Source organism: Myotis myotis, unplaced genomic scaffold (assembly GCF_014108235.1).
Source record: "Myotis myotis isolate mMyoMyo1 unplaced genomic scaffold, mMyoMyo1.p scaffold_m19_p_19, whole genome shotgun sequence".
NCBI classification, from domain to species: Eukaryota; Metazoa; Chordata; class Mammalia; order Chiroptera; family Vespertilionidae; genus Myotis; species Myotis myotis.
In genome coordinates, this window is record NW_023416323.1 from 14202066 (window position 1) to 14211344 (window position 9279).

At 63.8% G+C, this 9279-nt stretch overlaps 1 protein-coding gene across 5 annotated transcripts in view; it reads left to right on the forward strand.

Annotated features, from left to right (window-relative positions):
- Nucleotides 1-9279, forward strand: part of PIEZO1 (piezo type mechanosensitive ion channel component 1) — a 59862-nt gene that overhangs the window by 46869 nt on the left and 3714 nt on the right. For 3 of the 5 annotated variants that reach the window (XM_036346259.1, XM_036346262.1, XM_036346263.1), the window contains 23 exons: nt 233-437; nt 1155-1259; nt 1905-2118; nt 2352-2595; nt 2681-2777; nt 3015-3186; nt 3685-3774; nt 3856-3950; nt 4263-4334; nt 4872-4972; nt 5500-5578; nt 5654-5710; nt 5795-5967; nt 6112-6218; nt 6395-6586; nt 6671-6929; nt 7003-7191; nt 7370-7670; nt 7903-8026; nt 8115-8262; nt 8346-8560; nt 8704-8862; nt 8940-9087. In XM_036346259.1, coding sequence (XP_036202152.1) covers nt 233-437; nt 1155-1259; nt 1905-2118; nt 2352-2595; nt 2681-2777; nt 3015-3186; nt 3685-3774; nt 3856-3950; nt 4263-4334; nt 4872-4972; nt 5500-5578; nt 5654-5710; nt 5795-5967; nt 6112-6218; nt 6395-6586; nt 6671-6929; nt 7003-7191; nt 7370-7670; nt 7903-8026; nt 8115-8262; nt 8346-8560; nt 8704-8862; nt 8940-9087 — 3546 coding nt within the window. The remainder of the gene's footprint in view (nt 1-232; nt 438-1154; nt 1260-1904; nt 2119-2351; nt 2596-2680; nt 2778-3014; nt 3187-3684; nt 3775-3855; nt 3951-4262; nt 4335-4871; nt 4973-5499; nt 5579-5653; nt 5711-5794; nt 5968-6111; nt 6219-6394; nt 6587-6670; nt 6930-7002; nt 7192-7369; nt 7671-7902; nt 8027-8114; nt 8263-8345; nt 8561-8703; nt 8863-8939; nt 9088-9279) is intronic. The other 2 variants (XM_036346260.1, XM_036346261.1) reach the window with 2 other exon arrangements.

Below are 9279 nucleotides of genomic sequence, written 5' to 3' on the forward strand. Positions count from 1 at the left end.
GGAGCCACGTCCAGCCTCTCCATCCCTCCAGGAGCGTGGCGAGGGCTGCCGTGAGCCTAGGCTGCAGGCCCACCTGCCTCGAGGCGAAGGTGTTCTGCTCCCTGTGCTGCCTGTGACCCTCCGAGCCAGCCTGCTGGGCCCCCGGCTGCCTGGAGGCAGGTCCAAGAAAGGCCCTCCACCAGTTCCCTCCGTCTCCCATTCTCATCTCCTCTTGCCCTTCTGCCACCCCCAGATCTGCTTCCTGATGGCCGTGAACGTGATTGGGCAGCGCATGAACTTTATGGTCATCCTGCACGGCTGCTGGCTGGTGGCCATCCTCACCCGCCGGCGCCGGAGGGCCATCGCCCGTCTCTGGCCCAACTACTGCCTCTTCCTGACGCTCTTCCTGCTGTACCAGTACCTGCTGTGCCTGGGCATCCCCCCAGCGCTGTGCATTGGTGAGCAGGGTGCAGGCTGCGGGCGGGTGTGGGCAGGAGTACGGCGTGAGCCGGCGTGCGTGGCTGTGGCCGCATGCAGTGCCCCGGGCGTTTCCCCCTGCCCTGTGTGAGTGTATCGGTACTTCCTTTTCCGTGCCGGGTATAGTGTTTGGATGTACCATAGTTGGTTTGACCTTTCACGCAGGGAGACGTCTCATTTCCAGTTTGGGGCTGTGAACGTTGGTGTCTAGGTTTTGCGTGGCATAGTTTTCATTTCTCTGGCATAAAAGCCCAGAGAGGCTGTCCTGTTTCACATCTCCACCGGCAGCCTGTGTGCGATCCAGTCCTTCCACATCCTCGCCAGTATTTGGTGGTGTCGCTATTTTTATAGGATTAGCCGTTCTGAAGGTGTGTAATGACGTCTTGTGTGGTCCAGCCATACCTGGCCAGCACTCAGGAGACTGCCCTGCCCACCTGCCGCCCTCTAGCTTCACACAGTTGCTCCCATGGGGGCCTGGGGTGCAGTCTATCCCTGGGAAATGTGTAGTTAAGCATGTGCTGGGAGCTCTGGACCTGTATGCTCTCGGACTCCAAGGGAGAGTGGCGATGTTTTTGAGGCTGACTGTGAATGTGGATGTGGATGAAGAACCGTGGACACTGGACCCCTAGAGGCTGTGGGCCAGCCAATGGGGAAGGGACAGGCTGTCCGGAGCCCTGACACGCTCCCTCTACCCACAGACTACCCCTGGCGCTGGAGCCAGGCCATCCCCATGAATTCGGTGCTCATCAAGTGGCTGTACCTGCCTGACTTCTTCATGGCCCCCAACTCCACCAACCTCATCAGTGAGTGTCCACTGGCGGGGCCCTTTGTCCACCCGCGCCACCCGCCAGCCTCATTGAAGGCCAAGGAGGTTCTGCACGGGCAGCGGGCAAGCGCAGACGCTCCCTTCAGCTATCGAGGAGTGCGTTGTCCAGGCCTTGCCAGCTGGCCCAATGCTGTGGTTCCCCGGCAGGACGTGGGGGTGCGGGGGGGTGGGGTGCGGGGTCCTTTCATGGGTGCGCCTAGTCCTGCAGGATAGTCCCATGGCACTGAGGCCCTCCTCACATGTGCACACCCTGTCATCAGGTGTGTATGCAGGTGTGCACACAGGTGTGGATGCAGAGATGGTTGTAGATATGGATGTGGGGGTGGATGCTGGTGTGGATGCAGGTGTGCACAGGTGGGCAGAGGGACAGATGCAGGTGTGCACAGACTGATGCCCACGGGGTGTGCAGTCAGGCACGTTAACTCATTTCCTAATGTGTCTGTGGTGCCCAGATACACAGAACATGTACACAGGCGTGATCCCCAACATCCATGTCCATATATGGACATCACCCGCCATGTTCACACTCGTAGACATGTGTCTGCCCAGCCCCCACACGCACACACCATGCTTCTCTCTGGTCTGGGTACGAGGTCAGTGCCCTGTGCCGGTCGTGTGCCAGGCCTCCGCAAGGCCAGCGGTTCCTGGGGTCGTGCGGCAGCGGCCTCCCATGTATCCGCAGGTGACTTCCTGCTGCTGCTCTGCGCCTCCCAGCAGTGGCAGGTGTTCCTGGCTGAGCGCACCGAGGAGTGGCAGCACATGGCCGGCGCCAACACCGACCGCCTGGAGCCTCTGCGGGGGGAACCCAACCCCGTGCCCAACTTCATTCACTGTAGGTGGGTCCTGGGGTGTCGCCAGCCTGCAGAGCCCAGTCTGGGGCTGCATAGGCGGAGGGGCTGCAGGGCTGACGGACACACCTGGCTAGGATGGAGCCTGGGGCAAGTGCAGCCGGCGGTGTCCTGGGACAAGATGAGGGGCGGACGTTGACCTTTCAGCAGAGGGGCCTCCGGGAGTTCCTCTGGCCCGAGGCTGCGGGGGCAGGTGGGGTAACCTGCACCCCGCCCCGCAGGTCCTACCTCGACATGCTGAAAGTCGCTGTCTTCCGCTACCTCTTCTGGCTGGTGCTGGTGGTGGTGTTCATCACAGGGGCCACGCGCATCAGTGTCTTCGGGCTGGGCTACCTGCTGGCCTGTTTCTACCTGCTGCTCTTCGGCACCTCCCTGCTGCAGAAGGATACGCGTCCCCGCCTCGTGCTGTGGGACTGCCTCATCCTCTACAACGTCACCGTCATCATCTCCAAGAACATGCTCTCGGTGAGCCGGCCGGCCGGCCTGCCCAGCCCCAGCCCCAGCCCCAAACCCAGTCCCGTGGGCTGGCTGACCCTCCTCCCGCCCCCAGCTCCTGTCCTGTGTCTTCGTGGAGCAAATGCAGAGCAGCTTCTGCTGGGTCATCCAGCTGTTCAGCCTCGTGTGCACGGTCAAAGGCTACTATGACCGTGAGTGGGAGAGGGCCGGTGGCTGGGGGTGTCAGGGACACTCACTGCCTCAGGGACCCAGGCCCCTATCCGTTCCCCCACCCCCGCCCCATGGTCTTGATCTGCATCCTGATCCTCAACAAATGTGCTTGAGCCCTGCCTCTGACTCAGGTCCCCAACCTCTGCCCCACACCCCTGATCCCACCCGTGTTCCTGACCCCGATCATGCCCCTGACCCGTGCTGGCCCTGTCTCACAGCCAAGGAGATGCTGGGCAGGGACCAGGACTGCCTGCTGCCAGTGGAGGAGGCCGGCGTCCTCTGGGACAGTGTCTGTTTCCTGTTCCTGCTGCTGCAGCGCCGCGTCTTCCTCAGCTACTACTTCCTGCATGTCAAAGCCGAGCTCCAGGCCACTGCTCTGCAGGCCTCCAGGTTGGCCCCGCCTTGGATCCCCTGCGCCCCTCTAGGGCAGGGCACCGTGCCCGGATGTCACAGGTCTCCTAGAGCGACTGAGGGCCACGGGTCATCAGCACTCCTCAGGGCCTGAGTGCACACTGTCCACGGCATGTGGTCTCAGCCCTAGCTTTCTGTGGGCTGGCGTGTCAGTCCTCCTATTGCCCGACGCTGGCCTGAGGTGCACCCCACCAGAGAGCCTGCCCCCCCCCACCCCCGTGCCTGGCCAGTGAGCCAGCACGTCTCCCCATCCCTGGCCTCTGTCGGCCCCCTGGCCACCTCTTCATTTGCACGTTTTCTACCCCATGAGACGAGGTGGCAGGGGGTCCCCTCCCTCTCACTGCAGTACAGATGGGGTGTCATGCTGGAGAGCTAGCCTGTGAGCAGGGAGGACCTGGGCGGCTGGGGAGTGGGCTAAGCCCAGAGGCGGGAGCTCGTAAGACTGGCGCTCACCCCTGGCTTCACCGACTCCCACAGGGGCTTCGCCCTGTACAACGCTGCCAACCTCAAAAGCATCGACTACCACCGCAAGGCCGAGGAGAAGTCCCTGGCCCAGCTGAAAAGACAGTAGGTGCCGTCTGGGGGACCGGGATGGGTGGGGGTGTTTTCCCGTCTGGCCCGATGCTCAGAGTCGTCTCCCACCCACAGGATGGAACGTATCCGCGCCAAGCAGGAAAAGCACAGGCAGGGCCCGGTGGGCCTCGGCCACTCCCAGGAGGCCCTGGACCCCGGCCAGGAGCCAGGTGAGTGGATCGAGCCCCCAGGCCCCCGAGCACTGGTGCATCTGTGCCGCTGGAGCCTGTCCGCGTCTGTGCCACGTGACGTCACAGGGCTTCCGGCCCACCTGTCCTGTGCCATGTGGTCACTCTGTCCCTGCAGGCCACTCAGCCTGCCAGTGATTGTCCGTCTGCATGTGTGGGCTGTCCTCCACCGCATAGCACCATGGGAGGGTGCTGGTCACTGAAGGGGCTCTGTGTGTCTCTGCTGTAGGGGACACCCTCATTCTCCATGACTCTCCCTGCTGGCTCATGCTCGCCACCCCCTCCCCTTCACAGGTCCCGGCCGTCCAGGGGGCTCCTCCCCACCACGGACACAGTGGTGGCGGCCCTGGCTGGACCACGCCACAGGTACTGCCCCAGCCTGGCTGCCATGACCACTCTCTCAAGCTGCTGTGTGTTGGGTACCCCCTCACTTCTCAGTTGCTACTGCCTTTGGGGCGTACAGCTTGCCGGTACTGACCTGCAGCCTGGGTGCCAGCCGTGCAGTAACAAGGGGCTGGGTCCCCCACAACCGGCTCTGCATTTTATAACTCGGGGATTCCGAAGTCTGAATTACCACTGCCCACTCCCAGCCTCTCCTCTCCTGGCCCCTCCCTGTGTCCCTCTTGTCCCGTCTGGTCTCGTCCCGCCACTCTGGCATGTGTCCTGTGCATGCGCCTCCGTCCTCCAGCCTGCTGCTCCCTGCCTCCAGCCACTGAGGCTGTCCTGGGGAGGGGGGTTGGGGGCATGCAGGCCTTGGCCCCTGGGGTCACAGGATGCTGAGGGAACCCAAGCTGGGCAGTACAGCCAGGCCTGTTACTGCCCCCGCAAACCCATGGACATGAGAGTCTTGCAGAGCCCAACCCCACGTGGGGGACGGCCAGCTGAACCCCACACTGCCCACAGTCATCCACTCTGGGGACTACTTCCTGTTCGAGTCTGACAGTGAGGAGGAGGAGGAGGCCCAGCCCGAGGACCCCAGGCCATCGGCACAGAGTGCCTTCCAGGTGAGGTGGAAGGGTCCCCTGGCTGCCTTCCCCTGTCCATGGAGCACCTGGGCCAGGCCAGCACAGGGAGGACAGGTGCCCAGCCCCGTTCAGACCTCCTGAGTCTACCAGCCAGACGGGGGACCATAGGTCATGGCAGCTATGTGCCTCTGCCCACCTCCTTCTGCGGTCCCAACTCTGACCCCCAGGCCTGTGGTGGCCACCAGTGGCCTGGCCTTCAAGAGGGCTCATTATGTTTGCCGGTTGCACGTCTGTCTTCTGAGCCAGGAGCCTCTTGTCCACCTTTGTGTCCCTGGTTCCGGCCTGAGGCCTGGGTGCTAAGTGAGAACCGTGATGTGCCGGGTGGGCTGTGCAAACTGCCCTTTCCTCCCACAACAGCCCCATGGGGCCCACTTCCTGCCCCGGCTCAGGCTGCAGGTCCCCAGCTGCGCTGACCCCTGGCTCCTCCTCTTCCTTGGGAGCTCAGAGGTGAGCCCAGGGCGACTGGGCCTGGGAAGCAGGCGCTAACCCGAGGCCCTGTCCTGCAGATGGCGTACCAGGCATGGGTGACCAACGCCCAGACGGTGCTGAGGCGGCGGCGGCAGGAGCAGGCACAGCTGCCTGTGGGTGAGTCCGGCTGAGTGCGGGTAGTGGGTGGGGAATGTAGGGCTACAAGGCGCTGACCAGCTCCCTTATGCCCAGGAGGCGGCCCGCGTCCAGAGGCAGAGTTGGCAGAGGGTCCAGCAGACGAGGTGGCAGGTACGTGGGCCCTGGGGATTCGGGGTTGGGGTTCTCACGCTGGCTGCCCCTCCAGGATTCTCACGCCAATCCCCCTCCCTGCAGGCCGGAGCCATGTGATGCAGCGGGTGCTGAGCACCATGCAGTTCCTGTGGGTGCTGGGACAGGCGCTGGTGGACGGGCTGACGCGCTGGCTGTACACCTTCACTCGGCACCACCGCGCCATGAGTAACGTGCTGCGTGCTGAGCGCTACCTGCTCACCCAGGAGCTGCTCAGGGTGGGTGCCACCATACCGCGACCCCATCACACCCCCACCCCTGCCACCATGCCCTGCCACACTACCTTACCCCTGTGCCTGTCCCACCCCCTCCTCCCCCACACCGGGAGGACCACCTCCCTACCCCCCTTGTGTGCCCTGCAGGGTAGAGAGGTGCACCGGGGCGTGCTGGACCAGCTATACTCGAGTGAGGCTGAGGCCATGCCAACAGGCCCCTCGGAGGCACGTGATGTGCCTAGCACAGCTTCGAGGTAGGTATGGGCTGCAGGGGCTCAAGTGGAAGCCAGGACCCACTGCATCTGACCTGCTCTCAGGCCCAGAGCCAGGGACACCCCAGCGCTATGCTTGGGCACGTAGCCTCCCAGCCCCTGTCCCGCAGGGACCTTGAGGCCCTCCTGCCGTCTGTGACCAGCCTCCCCTCCCACAGCGGGCTGGGGGCAGAAGAGCCCATAAGCAGCACGCCTGAGGACCCCAGCAGCCCCCTGAGCACGGGCTACAACACCCGCAGTGGCAGTGAGGAGATGGTCACCGAGCCCAGGGCTTCTCTACACGGCTCCCGAGAGCTTCCCGCTAGCACCCGGACCCGGATGCGCACGGCCAGCGAGCTGCTCCTTGACAGGTGTGTGCGAGGGGCGGCCGGCGGGGCCGGGGGCAGGCGGGCCTAGGCCTGGGGCCAGAACCTACCTGAACATGGGCCCTGCAGGTGCCTGCGCATCCCAGAGCTGGAGGAGGCTGAGCAGTTCGCGGCCGGGCAGGGCCGGGCGCTGCGGCTGCTGCAGGCCGTGTACCAGTGCGTGGCTGCCCACTCGGAGCTGCTCTGCTATTTCATCATTGTTCTCAACCACATGGTCACCGCCTCGGCCACCTCCCTCGTGTTGCCTGTGCTGGTCTTCTTGTGGGCCATGCTGTCCATCCCACGGCCCAGCAAGCGCTTCTGGATGACGGCCATCGTCTTCACTGAGGTGGGCGGCGGCCTGGGGGGCGGAAGGGGTGGTCCTGGCCCCGCCCGCCATGCTGAGCCCCGCTGCCCCGCAGGTCATGGTGGTCACCAAATACCTGTTCCAGTTTGGCTTCTTCCCCTGGAACAGCCACACGGTGCTGCGGCGCTACGAGAACAAGCCCTACTTCCCGCCTCGCATCCTGGGCCTGGAGAAGACTGACGGCTACATCAAGTACGACCTGGTGCAGCTCCTGGCCCTCTTCTTCCATCGTTCCCAGCTGCTGGTGAGTGCCAGGTGCCAGGGCAGGTGGGCAGCAGGCGGGCACCTCGCAGCCATCTTGTTCCAGGAGGCGAAGCTGGACACTGTGGGTCCCGGGGTGGGCCTGGCCATCTTGCCTGGTCCAAGAGCTGCCCGTGCAGCCACGCCTGCCCCCCCAAGGCCCTCCTTCCTTCCTTCCACAGTGCTATGGCCTCTGGGACCACGAGGAAGACCCGCTCTCCAAGGAGCCTGACGGAGGCCAGGGGAAGGAGGAGCCTGAGGAGGAGCCAGCCCTGCTGGGACTCCAGACTGAGGAGAGCACAGGGCCCCAGGAGGAGCTGGGGGTGGCTGAGGCCACCGCCAAGGATGACATCCAAGTAGAAGTGAGAGATGGGCCCTCAGAGCCACACGTGGAGATCAAGCCCCACGACACGAAGCGCATCGGTCTGCGTTTCAGGAGGAGGAGGAAGGAGATGGCAGAACCCAAAGGACCGGCAGCCATTGGTACATGTCCCTGTCAATCTGCAACCACCCCAGCCCACCCAGCTCTCACATGGGAGTCACCACGCCAGCCAGAGGATGCAGCCCCAGGGGCCCACTGCTGGTGGTGCCGGGGGGGCCTGTGCTTAGCCTGCTGGTCTGTGAAATGGGGTGATGGCAGCCCCCTGGGGGGCTCTCAGGATGGTCAGGAGCTGAACTAGGCCTCAGTCCATCGGTGGTGACTACTCCCCCACAGAAGCCGAGACTGAGGATGAGGAGCAGGAGGCAGCAGCCGCCTCTCGGGGACAGAAGAGGCGGAGTCGTCACCGGGAAAGAGTGAGGGCGGTGGGCATCCGGCTGCAGACCTTCTGCCTGTCCCTGTGAGTGACCAAGCTGGGAGTGGCCTAGGGGAGGGGCGGGTGGGAGCAACCAAGGTCCTGAGCTGAGCTCCCTTCCGCCTGTCCGCAGGGCCCAGAGCGTGTACCGGCCCCTGCGGCGTTTCTTCCACGACATCCTGCACACCAAGTACCGTGCAGCCACTGACGTCTACGCCCTCATGTTCCTGGCCGACGTGGTCGACTTCATCATCATCATGTTTGGCTTTTGGGCCTTTGGGGTGAGCTGGGTTCAGGGGCCCCTGTGAGCGCAGAGCCCAGCGGCCACCCCAGCTCTCCCTGACCCTTCCTTTCCTGGCCACAGAAGCACTCAGCGGCGACGGACATCACGTCCTCCCTGTCAGATGACCAGGTTCCGGAAGCCTTCCTGGTCATGCTGCTGATCCAGTTCAGCACTATGGTCATCGACCGTGCCCTCTACCTGCGCAAGACCGTGCTGGGCAAGCTGGCCTTCCAGGTCGTCCTGGTGCTGGCCATCCATGTCTGGATGTTCTTCATCTTGCCCGCTGTCACTGAGAGGTGGGTGCTGGGGGGTCAGGCCCAGCTTGCAGAGACGTGCTTTGTGGTGCCTGGCAGAGCTGCATTTGGGTCCAGCGACCTTGGGGGCTCCAGCTACTGGACTCGGGCAGGGTGCCCTGATCTGGGCTTCCTGTCCCACCTAGGATGTTCAGCCAGAACGCAGTAGCCCAGCTGTGGTACTTTGTGAAGTGCATCTACTTCGCCCTGTCCGCCTACCAGATCCGCTGTGGCTACCCCACCCGCATCCTTGGCAACTTCCTCACCAAGAAGTACAACCACCTCAACCTCTTCCTCTTCCAGGGGTGAGTGTGGGCCGGCCCAAGGGGGGTCAAGGCTGCCCTCCCTCAGCCCCTCCTGATGGGTCCCCCGTCTCGGGTAGGTTCCGGCTGGTGCCGTTCCTGGTGGAGCTGCGGGCCGTGATGGACTGGGTTTGGACAGACACCACGCTGTCCCTGTCCAACTGGATGTGCGTGGAGGACATCTATGCCAACATCTTCATCATCAAGTGCAGCCGAGAGACAGAAAAGGTGCCTGGGCCCAAGGCGAGGGTAGAGAGGGGACACTGGTCACTCCCCATTGGGGCCGACGGGAACTGTGAGAACCAAACACTGGCGGCCCCTCCTTGGGCTCAGAAACCATGGCAACATGAGGCCAGAGAGCCACTGTGGGTCAGAGAGCATTTCTAGAACTCTCCCTGGCAGCCAGAGGGGCTTCTTGGA